This window comes from Artemia franciscana, chromosome 13, assembly GCF_032884065.1.
Source record: "Artemia franciscana chromosome 13, ASM3288406v1, whole genome shotgun sequence".
Lineage (NCBI taxonomy): Eukaryota > Metazoa > Arthropoda > Branchiopoda > Anostraca > Artemiidae > Artemia > Artemia franciscana.
The window spans coordinates 10,696,563-10,714,214 of record NC_088875.1 but is presented as its reverse complement, the minus strand read 5'-3'; the positions used below and the strand labels follow the sequence as shown (position 1 = coordinate 10,714,214).

Genomic DNA, 17,652 nt, shown 5'->3' with positions numbered 1-17,652 from the left:
ATTTGCGCGGCCCCAGCTGAAATTTAGCGTCTTGAAAATTTTGTCAAAACTAAGATAGGCCTACGTAATTGAGCATCCACAGAAACAGATACGTTTTCTTCAGTATGCCTTTGCCTTTATGGTACTACATGACTCATTTTTCATTTTTCACTTGACTTGATAAAATAAGCTTCAACTTTGACTCCTCCCCCGCCTCCAGAACTTCGATGAAATTATGCCCCTTAGAGGTTACAAACATCTACAGTAGTATTTTCCAATATGCTATTTCGTGGTGTAATTTTCATACTTGGTGGTGGTATTTGTGATCACTCCTCTTTTCAGAATCTTTTGTCCTTTTTTCGAAAACCAGACAAATGTTTGTCAAGCTCGTAACTTTTGTTGGATATCTTTAAGCTTGGTATTTATCTATTTAGGTGTATATATTATTACCAAAACTCCTTTTTTAGAGTTTCGGTTGCTGTTATTACGAGTCGCTCCTTACTTACAATTCATTATCACGTACTGTTTGGCAAAAGTGAATCAAAATACATTCGTCTCATCCGAGCTATTTTCAAACTGAAGGCCCCTGAGTGAACGGATCTGTCACCTTTGCCATTATTATCTTTTTTTTTGGTGACACGGGAATCGTGCCAAACCCAGAATGCCAAGCCCCGAATAATTAGAAGATCTTGGAGACAGAAGTGATGGGTTTGAATCAGGGACATTCTGGTCTCTTCAGTTTCTGTGTCACCTTCAGCATTTCCAGCTGGAATTAAGAGACACTTATTATTTCCTGAAGATTTATATACAGTGATTGATTAGGATATGATATAAAGGAATAATAAAAAGCCTCGGAATATTTTGTTCATGTTTCATTAGTAGAGGATATTACATACATCAGGATGAACTTCGGGAGGTAATAAGATAAAGAATCTTCTATTCTTCGTCTTAATCTTGCAGCTAAACCAGGTGCTTTCACCCTCACCTGGCATTTGGTATTCATATGTTACTTGGGAATCTTGTATTTACATGAATAGACATTCTGTATTTTAATGTATTTAATGTTTTTGCATTTAATATTTTTGGTACAATTTGTATTTTAATATATGTTGCTGGATAATGCAGATAGAATAGATAAATGACAATGTTAGATTTCGGAGATCCAGTAACAATTGTGGAAAAAAGCCATGATACTAAAATGCATAGCTATGTTAATCTGGGTGAGGCCGTCGGTAGGAGGAACGAAAATTCTGTAAAAATGTGAGGCATCAATGATTCTGGCTGTAGAAATGGCTGTAATGGCTGTAATGATCAATGATTCTGGCTGTAAAAAACCTAAAGAATCAAGTGAGAAATATAGCCTAATGATTCTTTTCCTTACTGATAAAGTAGCAGTCAGTCTCTTAGGGTTCTGAAGCATGGCATATCATGGTCTCTGAGGCCATCCTGACTCTTATACATAGTAATGATAGAGGGTATTCACAGTTTATAGTAATGATAGATGGTATAGTAATGATAGATTATCATAGTAATGATAATGAAGAAATTTGAATTAAACCTGATGATGACAGGCACAGGTTTTGTCAAAATTATCGTTATAAAAAATCAATCACCTGACATCCATAGCTTAGGTAAGCTTATTACCATCTATCATTACTCTGAAGCATGGCGTTTTTCTTATACAAATAACGGTGCCAGTAGAGGGGGGGCTGGGGCTTTACCCTCTCTAAATTGTGAAAATATCCTTTTTTTATTTTCATTGAAAAGCGCCTTTGTCTGCATCTTCATTGAAAAAAGGAGAAAAAAGTTACCCCCTCCCTAAATTAAAAAAATACATTCTGTCCCTCTCCTTCATTTTCGTGAATTGACGCCACTGTATGCAAGGCTTCTGCTTATAAGTAATTTGTTCATAAATTTGTTTTAGATTTAATTTAGGACCTCAGTTTCACTTCATATTTAACTTGTGTCATACTACAATTGAAACAAAATTAATTAGGATAATTTCATGGCCATGAGATGTTATTTAAAAAGGAAAAACAAACCTTTTTTTTATAGTTTTGAATAATCTTAGCAAGGGAAATCTATCAAGCAGCTCATGGAAGCTAACTATAAGTAAAGAACGAGTAATGTCAATAGCAACCAAATTAGGGTAATATTGATAGACTATAGGGTAAACATAAGAGGTAATGATGATGCATCAAAAGAATGTGTTTTGCTACCCAATATGGGCGATCGATTTGAAGCTTTCTTGGATTGTTCAGGGCCAAATGGATCATCAATTTGGGTTTTGTAGAGGGGCAGGTATAAATCAGAGGACATTGTATTGTGAGAGTAGCATATATACATTCCAAATTTCTTGCTGAAATGTTTTCACTGCAAACAACTGCGGATGATCAAATATTTCGACTGAATATCCAGATTTTGCCCAAACATCCAATGGCTTTCCTACATTTCAGTTCTTAAGAAAGAAAAAGCTGACTAATATTTGTAAATGTTCCGACAATTAACCGATAATAAGACTATGTCGAGTAAAAAACAAAAAGAAATTAATTTATAAAACGTTCCCCGAAAAGATTTTTCAAATAAAGTAAAGAGACAAATGAAAACCTAATTGGTGTTTCCAAATATGTAAAATCCTAAATTGCAAGACTATTAATGCAATGTTACTAGTGTAAGAAAATGTGAATAATTGTAAATAAAAAAATAATTCTTTTTCCTGAAAAGGATGCTCTTAGGGGAGTGATTATAATCACTTGTTTTATCCTCAAAGGATGATTGCATAAAATCAGGTTGTGAATTATCCGAAGAGGACTCGGTCGAACTGGAAATAAACTATTTAATCTCATTTTGAATGACAGTGTATCGCGTTACAGCAAAGTGTCTATTCCTACATTTTGTGTTGTGCTACACAAATTTGTTACAGTTTTGTGGTTTGTGTTTGTGGTTCTATACAATGCTAATTTTGGCCCGCTCAACCAGGCTTAAGATGCTACCATGTAAAGGTTGTCATATGGCTAACGCTTTAGAACTATCAAAAAGCTATTTGCACAGCCTCCTAGTTTCAAAGGCCATGCTGCTAGACGGCTATACATTTCCTGGTCGTGTAGTTTTAGTGGTAATTTCTAAGGAATCACAGAGAAAAACATTTCAGTAGGAATATAGCTTTTAGTGCTTATGGTTTCTAGTTATAAGAGACCCAGAATATTTTTTTGTGAACCTTTAAGCTTTAAATTTATTTTTTTCTTCTCACGGAATTTTTTTTTACTCAAAAGCTTTAGACGGAAGCCAAACTAGGCGAAGCGTATATAGGATTATGTCGATTCAGAGCAGTCGATAAAGCTATTTATATATTGAAACTTTCAATATATCGAGATCATACGATTTTTCAATCGAACTTTCACTTTTCAAATATCGGTTTTTCGATTTTCAAATCGTATTATCGATTTTTTTCAAAAAAACTTTCAATATCGAACAACGTTTTGTTAAATCTTATATATTTTATAAAACTGTCGATAAAACTATCTGTAGCCATTGATCAGAAATACGTAATAAAGCTATCGATCAAAAGTTAATAATATAATAAAATTTTACTCACTCAGAGAAAGGGGGAAATGTCCCAAAAAAATGTAACAATTTTCATAAACATTGCCCCCTCAAACATTTGAACCCTAGATCAGGGACTTGCATTCCACTCTGTAAAATATAAAAAAAAAAAAAACTCCTGACGGAGTAGTGTCTGTCATCGCAATTTTATGGTGATAATTTAGAATCGTGCTGGAATTTAGATTTGAAATCCCTTTTAAGCAAGAAGGATCCAATCGCAGCAAATGACCATTTTCTGCCCATTTATTTGCCAAGAAAATAATTTTGACCTGACTAGGGCTAAAATACAATCGAGCAAAAATCACCAGACAGCCAATGGGTGGGGGATTGTCAAACAGCTTTTGACTAGCCATTCAGTTTTAAATGACATACTGCCGCCCAGTGGGGAATCTGTCCCTGAACATAGAAAATAAAAATAAACTTGATACTGCCAAAACGAGCCAAAAATGTCAAACTCAGAACGAGGAGATATATCTCATTCTGCCCTGTAACTCCTGAGGCTTCTATTAGAAAACAAACAGCGATTGCCCTATTCATAATCGGATACAGCCCTTTTAATCCACCTGATTAAGAACCTCCCTTCTTGACTCGAGTGTTTATTTTTTTATTCGCAGTTTTCCCTTACAATTACACGAATTTATCGAAGGAAAAGTAACATAAATTATATTTAACCTAGAAAAAGGTCATTGAAATTCTGGCCTATAAGCAAGTAGAGTAAAACAAAAATAAAAAATAAAATGGTTATCAAAATTCTACCCAGCTATCGAAACACTATTACCCAAAATGCCTTCAGTGATCCTTTAAAACATTTAAAAAAACAGTTTCTTCTCAAAGAAAACTAAAGAGCGGCATTGAACTTAAAACGACCAGAAATTATTCCGTATATTAGGGGAGGGGGGGCTGTCCGCTCCTCAAACTCTCGTCGTAGTGTCATTGACATGTCTATCGGCACAATGGTGTAAAAGCGAAGGTAGGGCTTGGGAGGTGGTTATTGCTACCAGGAGCTTTGTTTCCAGTAAGTTTTAATGGTAATATTACTCACTTCCTGTTTATATAAAACGAGTAATGTCATTTTGTTCCCCGGGGGTGTCGCTCCCTCACTGACGTCCATAAGAAACATATCTATAAAGCATGTTTGTTCGAAGAATTCGTCTTTGAAACTTGTCCCTCTCTCACCTAAAGTTTTCACTAAATATTTGTAGCACTTTAAAAATATTTCTTATTCCAATTCAACAGCCCTTGTGTTTAAGCAGTCGTTCATAAAAAATTGGTGCAACAAGTCAGACATTAGCGCAACGAGTGAGAGTTTGAGGAGCGGACAGCCCCCCCCTAAAATATGGAATAATTTCTGGTCGTTTTAAGTTCAATGCCGCTCTTTAGTTTTCTTTGAGAAGAAACTGTTTTTATTAAACGTTTTAAAGGATCACTGAAGGCATTTTGGGTAATAGTGTTTCGATAGCTGGGTAGAATTTTGATAACCATTTTATTTTTTCATTTTTTTTACTCTACTTGCTTATAGGCCAGAATTTCAATGACCTTTCTCTAGGTTAAATATAATTTCTGTTACTTTTCCTTTGATAAATTTGTGTAATTGTAAGGGAAAACTGCGAAAAAAGACAAAAACAAAAAAAAACACTCGAGTCAAGAAGGGAGGTTCTTAATCAGGTGGGATTAAAAGGGTGGTATCTGATTATGAATAGGGCAATCGCTGTTTGTTTTCTAATGGAAGCCTCAGGAGTTACAGGGCAGAATGAGATACAATCTTAATGAAGGTTCAGAGAAATAATTTGATAGATCGAAGTTTCTGGGAAGTTTAAATTTCCAGTCTTAATTCCGTTTCTCCTTGGATTTATCAACAAATAGAAATTAACGTAGATCTGAAATATAGATCTGAAATTAACATAGATCTGAATAGGTTTCAAAAATATGCTTCACCCAGTTTGTTCATGAATGAAGTATAATCGAATATTTGAACGAGTTTGCCAGATTTCATAAGTAAAATAACAGCATACTAAGGTGTGTATGAGTATCCCTACGGTTTTGAGAGTTCCCTTTAAAGCATTAGGCCTATGACCTAGAAATTTAAAATGCATGCAATAGACCAAAAGAACTCCTCAGCGCTGGCTCGATTGATTTCACCAGCCTCTTATATATGTTATAAGTAGCAACCTCTTTTGAGCTGGAAGCAAGCCGAAACTATTTCCGCCTCTTTAAGCAGAAATGCTTGGCAAAGGGTTTATTATCAAGAAACGGGACAAATCCAGGGGTGGAGGGGAGCTAATGATTCTGAACTTACTAATGGGCCTAAGCAGATAACTTTTCATTCTTTTTTTCAAATCACTCAACTGCCTATATTTAACAGCATCGTTTTATTACTTCTCTTGAATACTTCTAAAATATTTTATCAGGGGCGTAGCTCCAGTATTTTTATGGGGGAAGGGGAAAGAGGGGTCGGCATCCGGAGAGTCAAAGGGGAAGGGGTATGTAATAATTTTTTCTATAATTATTCAGGGTGGACAACTTCCCCCCTTGCCCCCTCCTCAAACGACGCTGGTGATTGTTAGTGTTTCTTTTTTTTAGAAGGGGTGGAGGGTTGAACAGCCAAAGTCTATTTTAAGGACTGGCTCTAACCACTTATGCTCTCCTCTCTGTTGGTGCTTATGGTACAAGTCAATAACGTACCACCCAAGGGGCTGTCAAACATTTCTAGTTTTAAAGAAACAGTTGATGCTAGTATTGTTAAACCATAGTATGCAAATCTTCCTTCCCCTTTTTTGGGGGTGGGGGTGGGTGGGTGAGGTATCCCTGGTTGTAATTAGCTTGGTTCGTAGCTTGAGTTTGTGGACTTATACGTACTATTTTCCATAGGAGGTGGACAACAGTACACGGCTTGCTCCTAGTTGGACTGCTTGCCTCCTTCCTAGTCACTCCTGCAAGAGGAAAACCTCAAGGAGGTAAGTAGGGTTTTAGCTAACTTACCTTGCTTGTTTCTCTTTTTTGAGGCATTTATTTTAGTATAAAATAAGATTTTGTATGTTTTCAAAAGGCTATCACAAGCTCTAATAGAGCCGAATTCGCTTCATATGTCCAAAAAGAGAAATCAAAATTAAGAAACAAACAATACAGCAAGACAAAAGTAAAAGAAACATTAATCTGGCATACAAATGGTCAATAAAAATCTTATGCAAAAAAATTAAGTCCAAGAACTAAAATTAACTTTATACAATTGATGACAAGAACAGAAATTGTGGGCGATAAAATGACATCAAATGCGAAAAGAAAAAATTGCCGGATTCGTATTCTAAGTCTAATACTGTAAATTAAAAAAAAAACTTAAACTAATGTCAAATTAACTGTCAAAATGAAATATTTAATATTAAAGAAAGGATTGTGCCGAAGACTACGTTAAAAAGGCAATAGAGAATATATAAATATCACATATGGGCAAAATAAAAGTGACCAAAGATACCAAAAAAGTGCGCATGATTAGTGCAACCATACGTCATTAACTAAAATAAGGGACGGAGTTAATTTTGGTTCAGGACACAGATAAGGGATTAATAAGGCGCTCTAGAATAAAGGGGTAAAACTTTTCCAACCTCTCAGTAACGGCATGGATCCGAGAATACTTTGGGATTGCCAAGGAGGTTAAGTATGGGAGTCAGGATCAAATGGGGTCGTGAAAATCCAGGAAGATGTCCTCAGTACGGGGATTAGAAATTGCGGATTTAGCAAAACGTAAACAAATTTGTTCCCTCCTTTCTTTTAATGTAGTAATGCGTGCGGATTTAAGTAGAAAGGAGTATGGAATTTTGCTTTCTTTGTAGATGATCCTGAGCAAAGGCTTTCGAACCGACTGGATTTTGTCGCTAAGTTCACTTGAAAGTTGCGAAATTTATTTAAATGTTTTAATATGGATACTGAAACAGTTGCTTGTTTAACAATATTTGAAACATGCATTCCTCACTTAATTTGAAATTGTGACACCAAGGAGTTTAACATGTTTCACTAGCATTTCGGGTGGGATAGGGCTTAGAAAAACGGGAAAACCCCCATTGGAATTCCCCATTGTTGCGGGACATGGCATCCCCAGAGAAATAGTTATTAGATCTTTTGACTGTTTTGAACAAAATGGCTATTTTGAAAACCAGCCTTCAATTAGTGCTTTTTGATTGTACTTGGCATCCCTCTCAAAATTTTCTCTTAATTTTAACATTAATTAATTAACTTAATTAACATTTTCACATTAATGTTTTAAGCCTTTTTGAAGATTCAGGATCAAACATGCTCCCTTTTCCCAATACAAAAATCTTATATGTTTACGATGGGAAACTTGCATAACTTACAGCTGTTACCCGTGGATTGTGGGGAGAGGGAGGTCATGTCAACGCCGGATGCATAGTTATTTGACCTTTGTACTTTTTCGAACATAATAGCTGTCTCAAAATTTTGATCGGATGTATTTAAAGTAAAAAGGGAGTGAGAGTGGGGCTTGTCATTCTCTCATCACTTTTGGCTCTAAAAATACTGCTAGAACTTTAAATTTTCGATCGAAATAGCCACTTTTGAAGTTTATACGACCACCCCTTCCATATTAACTGGATCTGTGGATAAAACAATAAATAAAAATAAGAAAACATTGAATCCTTATGGCTCTTTACTATAGACAACGCTAGAGCGTTTATCCTTATCCCCTTTTTTCGAAAAATCTAAATTTGAGGCTTATAACCCCCTTCTTGTACATTTTCCCTCCTATTCTCTTCGTAAGTTACATAAATCGTGCGCTGACTAATAGTATAGCAGAGACATGTCAAGTAATGCAAAAGCTCAAAATTTACCATATTAGGCTTAACGTATAGCCATAGTCCCTTACTCAAATTCTTCTTTCCAGCACATGCCTAAACCTAGTAAAGAGCCCCTTGTCCAAAATATTATAAATGAGCATCCTAAAAAAATTAAAAGATACTTTTAGTTCATTCAAAATTGTCAAAAGTTAGCTAATATCAGAAGTCAAAAAATTTTGGTTAAGGTACGCTTAAAATATATTTTAGTCAATTAGTATGGTTTGCACTGCAGATATCCCTATAAAAGTATAAATTTCTGATTATCTATCAGAAAAATAAAAATAAAAAGTAAAAATAAAAAATAAATAAAAGTATAAAAATATAAAAAAAGTAAGAAAGATGAAAAAAAGTCTATGACAAAATATATTCTTTCTTAATAGTCTCAAGATTCTTAATTGTTTGAAATGCACATAATACTGTCAACTTTCAGTTAGGTTGAGATATATCATCTCCCGCCCATTTTTAATCCAACTCCCAATTAGAATTAAAAATATCTTTTTATTTTAAAAACGTGGAACACAGATTACTGATTTGGAGACCTAATATTTTAAATTTGCGAACTTGGAACAAATTTCATCCAAAAAATCAATCAAAATTATTTAGGATCCTGACGCAATATGCACCCTATATATTACACAATCTGTGAAGTAATAATGTTTGTTCATTTTAAGTTTCCGTTTTGCTCTTTACTTCCGTAAAAAACTGAAACCTACGATTTTCTTATGACACTCCTTTATTTCATTTTTATTCTCAGATGATGATTACTACCTAGAAGGAGAAGATGACTATAGTGATATATATAATGGCGTTGGGAGAATCAGGGTGTTGAAACACAATCTATTTATAAGGAACCATTTATTTGCAAATGTTAATAAATATAATATATCAAAATCAAATAAAAATATCGAAGAGAACTATTGTCTCTTAATAATGTTATTTAACATGCTAACTGTGATAGGAGTTTCTAAAATTCAAAATGTCCATTCCACACCAATTGCCGTTTCACACCTCTTTATTTCGGTAAAAAAGACTCCTTTATTTCATTTTTATTCTCAGATGATGATTACTACCTAAAAGGAGAACATTACTATGATTATATATATTCTCATATTTTATAAATTTTATTTAAATTCATACTATATATTCATGTTTATATATATATATATATATATATATATATATATATATATATATATATATATATATATATATATATATATATATATATATATATATATATATATATATATATATATTTATATTCTCATTTTTATTCTCAGATGATGATTACTACCTAGAAGGAGAAGATGACTATAATGATATATATTCTCATATTTTATATATTCTATTTAAATTCATACTGTATACTCAAATTTTATATTAATTTCAAATTTTCAAAGAATATTTCAAATTTGTATTAATTTCATAATTTATACATTTTATATATATTCAAAATATATATATATATATATATAAAATTATATATATATATATATATATATATATATATATATATATATATATATATATATATATTCTCATATTTCATTTAAATTCATGCTATAGGCCTATACTCAAATTTTATATTAATTTCAAATTTTCAAATAATATTTCAAATTTGTAATAATTTCATAATTTATAAATTTCAAATTTTATATATACTCAAAATTATATATATATAGATATATATATATATATATATATATATATTACAAGCAAATTGTGGGAATTCCCATGGGGGGGGGGAATGCCAGCCCATTTATAGCTGACTTGTTTTTAAGTCAACTAGAATATAAATATATGATGGATAAGAATAATCCAAATAATTTAAAACATGTTTTGTCAAATAATAAAAGATATTTAGATGATATTTTGGTCTTAAATTGTAAGGATTTCATTGATATTTCTAAAAATATATATCCATCAGAGCTTATTCTGGAACCTAGTCATGGCGCTGGTCATGAAGATAATTTCTTAGATTTAAATATTAATATTTGTGATAATAATAAATTAAGTTTTAAAATGTATAATAAAACGGATGATTTTGATTTTGAAGTGATTAGTTTCCTATTCCCTGAAAGTAATATACACTCAAATATCACATATTCAGCGTTTTTCTCACAGTTACTTCGTTATGCAAGGATTTGTAGTAATTTTATTGATTTTAAAAATAGATGTAAAATCTTAAGCCAAATATTGATATCAAGAGGTTTTTCTGCAAATAAATTAACTTGGCAATTTAAAAAATTTAGTTTTCATTATAACGAACTTTTAAATAAATATCAAAAGAATTATCTAGAAATACTTAAAGAAATTTTCAACTAATTTCGGAGGTTCGAGAAATGATGTTGCAGCGCCATTTATTTTGAATTGTGTTTCTAATTTAGCGGATTTTTTTAAAAATTAGCCACATGGTAAAGATGAATTCTATAATTGTTTAGTTCATTCAAGTTTTTTGCAATGTGTTAATATTTGTGATTTGGTAAAATTTATTATATTTAGTTTACCTATTGTTGCTAAAAAGAGGGATATATTAACAGGATAAGTTTGTTTTGGTGTTACTTGGTTGTTTTACATTTGCTGTTGTTTTTTTTCTTTCATAGGTATGTATTTTGGGGGTGATACCTGACACGGGGATGCCATGGATATTCTGTGGAAGCCACAACACTTGGCTGGGTAGAGAATTTAAAGTGGCGAAACCCTATAGGCCAGTGTATTCTCCTGATGAGCCCTTGTGTTGGGTTCTTGTGTTGAATTTTTTATATTGTTTGGTAAATGACGACTTATACTTATTGACGACATGACTGCCAGTCCATGGATTATTCTTTATGGTTGATTGTGTATGGCTAAGCTGTTTGACCTATGTGATTGTATGGATGAGTAGGGTTAAGGCCTCATTCAAGTGCTGGTCTATTTTAATCACTAATTTAGGAAAACAGTCTTCCTTTTCTCCTTCTGTCTCTTTTTTTTTGTGTGTATGTTTGTGCTGTTGCATTGGTGATTTCTCTTTTCATGATATACATATATATATATTCTCATTTTTATTCTCAGATGATGATTACTACCTAGAAGGAGAAGATGACTATGATGATATATATAATGGTGACTATGAAGAAGAAAGTAAGTGAAAGACTTTTTTTTAGTGTTTGAGTGTTTTAGTCTTGTTTAGTCTTGTTTTATCTTATCTTGTTTATTTTGTTTTCTTATTTTGTTTTATCTTGTTTAGTCTTATAATATCCCTTATAATCTTATAATATCCCCAGATATTATAAAGTGCCTAGAAAAATATTATACCCTATTTTCTGCATTTACATTTGTTTGATTTATAGGATCGAAGTGTGATATAACATATATATTGCCCTGATGGCTCTTCCTTTGAACATAGCTCAGCAAACAATTGATGATGACGATGAGAGAGATGAAAGAAAAGTGGCTAAATGAAAAGTAGGTCGTCCTCGGTTGGGATGGGAAGATGCCGTTAGGAAAGATTTAAGGGAGATGAGAACTCCCTAGGAGGGTGTAAAGAGGGAGAACTTGTAATATATCCCTCTACAAAAAGGGAGAATAGTAATATATAACGGTGACTATGAAGAAAAAAGTAAGCGTAAGACTTTGTTTTAATCTTTGAGCTTTCCATGTAAATTAAATAAAAAAAAAACAAGTTCTTTTTTAGCTGAAAGTAAGGAGCGATATTAAAACTTAAAACATACAAAAATTATTCCGTATTTGAAAGGGGATGTTTCCTTCTCAACGCTTCGCTCTTTACGCAAAAGTTTTTATTGTTTTAAGAAGTAGAGTTGTGAGAGAGAGTCAAACTTTAGCGTAAAGAGCGGGGCGTTGAGGAGAGGACAGTCCCTTTCATATACGGAATAATTTCTGTTCGTTTTAAGCTTTATTGTTGCTCCTTACTTTCAGTTAAAATAAACTTATTTTTTACTTAGTTTCTGAACGTTTTTGAATTAATGCAAGTTATGATTTTGGCTCACCGTACCTGAATAATTAAAATAAAATTTGCATATTAATTCTACTTTTTTTGGCTAAATGGCTTTCTCAAAGTTTTGAATGGACAATTTTGAGAAAAAGGTTTGGGGGAGGGGCCTAGTTGCCCTCAAATTTTGTTATTGCTTTAAAAGGCTACTAGAAATTCTAAATTTATTTACGAATATTTTTATTAGTAATAATTATACGTAACTTACAAATTAAATTACTTAGCGAACTTCTGTATTCGTATATTTTTATTGCGTATGTAAGGGGGTTCGGCCCCCTCAAATTAGAAGTTCGAAATTTGTTCCTATTCTTTAAGAATGACCCCTGAATCACAAAGTCCGTTTAATTAGAATTAATAACTCTTTTGAAATTACTAAAAATAATTTAGCGTAAAGAGCGAGGTATTGAAGAGGGGACGAACCTCCTCATGTACGTAATATATTCTGTTCGCTTTATCTTTTAATGTTGCTCCTTACTTTCAGTTGAAAAGTTTTTTTTTATTTAATTGCTGAACGTTTTTGAATTAATGTAGGTTTTGATTTTGGCTCACCTTACATGAATAATTAAAACGAAATTTGCATATAAATTTTAATTTTTTTCGCTAAATTGCTTTCTCAAACTTTTGATCGGACGATTGTGGAAGATGGGCGGTCCTAAATTGGGCTCCAATTTTTTTGGTTACCTAAAAAGGTCACTAAAAATTTTCATTTTTTAGGAACGTTTTTATTTGTAATAGATGTTCGTAACTTACAAATTAACTTACGTAGTTTTCCCAAATCACGGGAAAATAACTGTAAAAACTGAAAAATGAGCCATTTGGTACCATAAAGGTACTATAAAGGTGCAATAAACCCAAGAAAACTGATTCGTTTCTATTGATGCTTGAATTATGCGAGCTTATCTTAGTTTCAATAGGATTTTTGAAGAAACTAAATTTCAGCTAGGGTGGAGGGAAACTGGGGTGCTTGGAGGAGAAAATAAACTATGGGAGGGGTAGTTCTCCCCCTGCCCCATAGAAAATTATGCCACTGGTATCATCATCAAACCTTACAATCAAATAAAAAAGTTGACTGACAACGCTGACTGAATCCAAGGAGAATAATAGGTATTTCGGACATTCACCGATGAATGCGAACTTGCACCAATTTCGGACGGTAACATGTATATTAATAATAATAATATAATATTTGTAATAAATAATATAATATAATATTAGTATAAATAATAATATATTAGTAACCAAAAGTGTGAAACCAACTGTACAGCACGACTAGCTGAGATGATAGGTAATTAGGTTTGTCTCTGGTTTTTGTCCGATCCTCACAAAGACTAGATACTATCACCTCTTCTTTTATATTAAATAAAAAAACAAGTTTTTTAAATGAAAGTAAGGAACGACATTAAAACTTAAAACGAACAGAAATTACTCCGTATATGAAAGGGGGGATTCCTTCTCAACGCCCCGCTCTTTACGCTAAAGTTTGATTCTTTCTCTTAACTCTACATTTTAAAACAGTAAAAAAACTTTAGCGTAAAGAGCGGGGCGTTGAGAAGGAAAAGCCCCTTTCATATACGGAGTAATTTCTGTTCGTTTTAAGTTCTAATGTCGCTCCTTACTTTAATTTAAAAAACTTGTTTTATTTATTTAATTTCTGAACGTTTTTGAATCAATGCATTTTTTTATTTTGGCTCTCCGCAGAGGAATAATTAAAACGAAATTTGTATATTTATTTCTTTTGGCTAAATAGCTTTCTCATAATTTTGATCGAGTGATTTTGAGAAAAAAAGAGCGGGGGAGGAAGCCTAGCTGCCCTCCGATTTTCGGTTAATTAAAAAGGCAACTAGAACTTTTAATTTTTTACGAGCCTTTTTATAAGTAAAAGATATAAGTAACTTATAAATTGGCTTACGTAAAGAACTTTTGTATTCTTATGTTTTTATTACATATATGCGGGGGTTCGCCCCCTCGTCAGTACCTCGCTCTTTACACTAAACCTTAAATTTTGTCCCAATTCATTAAGAATGACCCCTGAATCACAAAAGCCGCAGAATAAATAGTTGAAATTACTAAAAATACTTTAGCGTAAAGAGCGAGGTAATAGGAGGAGGTGAGCCCCTCATATGGGTAATAATTTCTGTTCGTTTTAAGTTTTAATGCCGCTGCTTACTTCCAGCTGAAAAAAAACTTTTTCATTGTTTTTTTTAAGTAATGCTAGTAAATCCTGCGCTCCCTTTACGGAAAATTTCTTCCCCCATGACAAATTCCTCGATGGAAAGTTCCCCCAGCATATACCCCTCTTCTCAACCCCTGCCTCCAACCAAAAAATCCTCCTGAAAACGCCTGTACACTTCCCAATAACCATTACTATATGTAAGCACTGGTCAAAGTTTTGAACTTGTAACCCCTCCCACGGGGACTGTGGGGGATTAAGTCGTCCCCAAAGACATAGTTATAAGGTTTTTCGACTACGCTGAATAAAATGGCTATCTCAGAATTTTGATCCGTTGACTTTGGGAAAATAATTAGCGTGGGAGGGGGCCTAGGTGCCCCCCAAGTTTTTTGGTCACTTAAAAAGGGCACTAGAACTTTTTATTTCCAATAGAATGAGCCCTATTGCAACATTCTAGGACAACTGGGTCGATACGATGACCCCTGGGGAAAAAAACAAACAAACAAACAAACAAATAAACACGCATCCGTGATCTGCCTTCTGGCAAAAAATATAAAATTCCACATTTTTGTAGATAGAAGCTTGAAACTTCTACAGTAAGGTTCTCTAATACGCTGAATCTGATGGTGTGATTTTCGTTAAGATTCTATGACTTTTAGTGTGTGTTTCCCCCTATTATCTAAAATAACGCAAATTTTCTCAGGCTCTTAACTTTAGATGGGTAAGACTAAACTTGATGAAACTTATATATTTAAAATCAGCATTAAAATGCGATTCTTTTGATGTAGCTATTGGTACCAAAATTTCATTTTTTAGACTTTTGGTTACTATTGAGCCGGGTCGCTCCTTACTACAGTTCGTTACCACGGACTGTTTGATACCTGTCCGACGGGCTTCACTGCTTGTCTATTGACTACTGTGCTTACGATACTTGTGTGTGTGTTTGCTACGCATTCCCAAACACGTGGACCAATTGGGGTGAACCTTGGCACATGTAACCCTCTATAATGGAAAAAGATCAAGGATAAGGGTGGAGGGTTGTTGCAATAAATCTTGCTTAGTCTTAAGCGCTTATTATGTGTGTAACCCTTTCTGGCAGGATAACATCGAGAAGGGGTTGGGAATTGGATAGACACATAAGTTGTGGGCAGATCGCACTTTTTATTTTGTTTTAAAATCAGCATCCAATATACCAATTTAGGGTAGCGAGTGTCAAATTCTGAACCAAAGATACAATTCCTTTGGAATTCTCCCAAGATTTTCGAATATTAGCTATACTGTTGGGTTCTAGGGAAATTGTATTAAGCATTGCTCTAAGGATCTTAAGTAAGTTTGTTTCTATTTCAAAAGTTTTTTTTAATTACATTTCAGACTATTAAATAGTATCTTAGATTGGTTTTGAACTCGGGATTTTTAGAATTTCGAGATATTACAATTTTTGTTGGTAGCAGCCCTATCCCGAACAATTATACAATTATTATGATCCAATGTCTACCCGACTCCCGAATCGATTTTAATATAATTTTATAGTTTTTTTTTTACTATTTCGTTCTGCTTGTTTTTGGGTTTTCATTTTGGATCTGTCAAATTGATGGTACTCATTGAATACATTACATAAATTTATAATTATAATAACATTTTAGTGTAAGATCATAATTTATTCTTTTAAAACTAGGATAAAAAAGGCATTCAAAGTATAGAAATATGAAATAGCCATTCTGAGACTCAGTCTAATTCATTACCAATTCAATTTAGTCCGAAATTCACTTTGATGACAAAACCAATTTAGCCAGAATAACTTGATTAACATTATTCTACCACACCACAACCACGTAAAACTTAGGACTCTCCTTTCCTGAGGCATCCTTCCTCGGCAATGAAACCTAATTCCAGTGGCACCGAAACTGCCAACTTATTTTTCAAAAAGGATGAAAAGGCTGAAAATTGATCTTGAGAGTTTCAACAAGAGTGTATATACCTTAGAACGACAAGTTTTTGAGGGGCGGTTTTAACAGGTCTTTTGCCAAGAAACATTCAAAGCATGTGCTAAAGTCATTAGTCTGCGAGTCATACTAATTTCATGTCTCGCTCTGGAAAAGATGATGTTGTCTTTAAATCAAAATAAGCAAAAGCTTCAAGGCAATAAAAAAAATTGACAAGGCTTTCTCAAATGACCTTAAGGCAGTGAAGATAAAAGAAAAATGATTCAAGGCGATAAAGAAGTTCTTTGTAATTGGATACGGTCTAACCAGGGGCGTAATTTGCTATGGGAAAGGGGGCAGCTGTCCCCCAGACCCCAGTTTGCCCCCCCCTCCTCAGATGAAATTTAGTGTCTTTAGAAGACCTTGTTGAAACTAAGATGGGCATACGTAATCCAAGCATCCACAGCAACAGATTAGCTTTCTTTCGTAGTCTTTGCCTTTATGGTAGTGTATGGCACATTTCGCGTCTTTCATTTGGTCATTTTCACATGACTTGGAAAATCCGCTCTAACTTTGTCCCCCCCCTGAATTTTGATGGAATCGGACCCCTGGATTTAAATGGTCGTTATTAGAGAAATCTTAAAATAATGTCTCAAAAATGACACTTTAAAAACTGTCTTAACTCTTACTAGCTTTTGACATAAAAAAAGAGGAAACCTTATGAATAATATTTATAGGGTAAGATCATAATTTATTCATTCAAAACTAGGATAAGAAAGGCATTCAAAAGTATAGAAATATGAAATCAATTGGTCATTTTCACATAACTTGGAAAATCTGCTCCAACTCGACTCTAACTTTATCCCCCCTGGATTTTGACGGAATTGGACCCCTAGATTTAAACGGACGTTATTAGAGTAATCTTAAAATAATGTCTCAAAAATAACACTTTACGCCCCTGCTTAGACCGTACCCAATTACGAAGAACTCTTTACTGTCTTGCATCATTTTTCTTTTATCTTGACCGCCTTAGAGTCATCTGAGAAAGGCTTGTCAATTTTTTTTTATTGTCTTGAACCTTTTGCTTATTTTATTTTAAAGACTACGTCATCTTTTCCAGCAAATTGTAAGTTACATATATCTATT

At 33.3% G+C, this 17,652-nt stretch overlaps 1 protein-coding gene across 1 annotated transcript in view; it reads left to right on the top strand.

Annotated features, from left to right (window-relative positions):
• Nucleotides 1-693: 693 nt before the first annotated feature.
• LOC136034504 (collagen alpha-1(I) chain-like) overlaps nucleotides 694-17,652 on the top strand; it is a 104,926-nt gene continuing 87,967 nt past the window's right edge. The window contains exons 1-3 of the mRNA XM_065715723.1: nucleotides 694-895; nucleotides 6,451-6,536; nucleotides 11,478-11,546. Of these exons, the coding sequence (XP_065571795.1) occupies nucleotides 882-895; nucleotides 6,451-6,536; nucleotides 11,478-11,546 (169 nt within the window). The 5' untranslated portion in view covers nucleotides 694-881. The remainder of the gene's footprint in view (nucleotides 896-6,450; nucleotides 6,537-11,477; nucleotides 11,547-17,652) is intronic.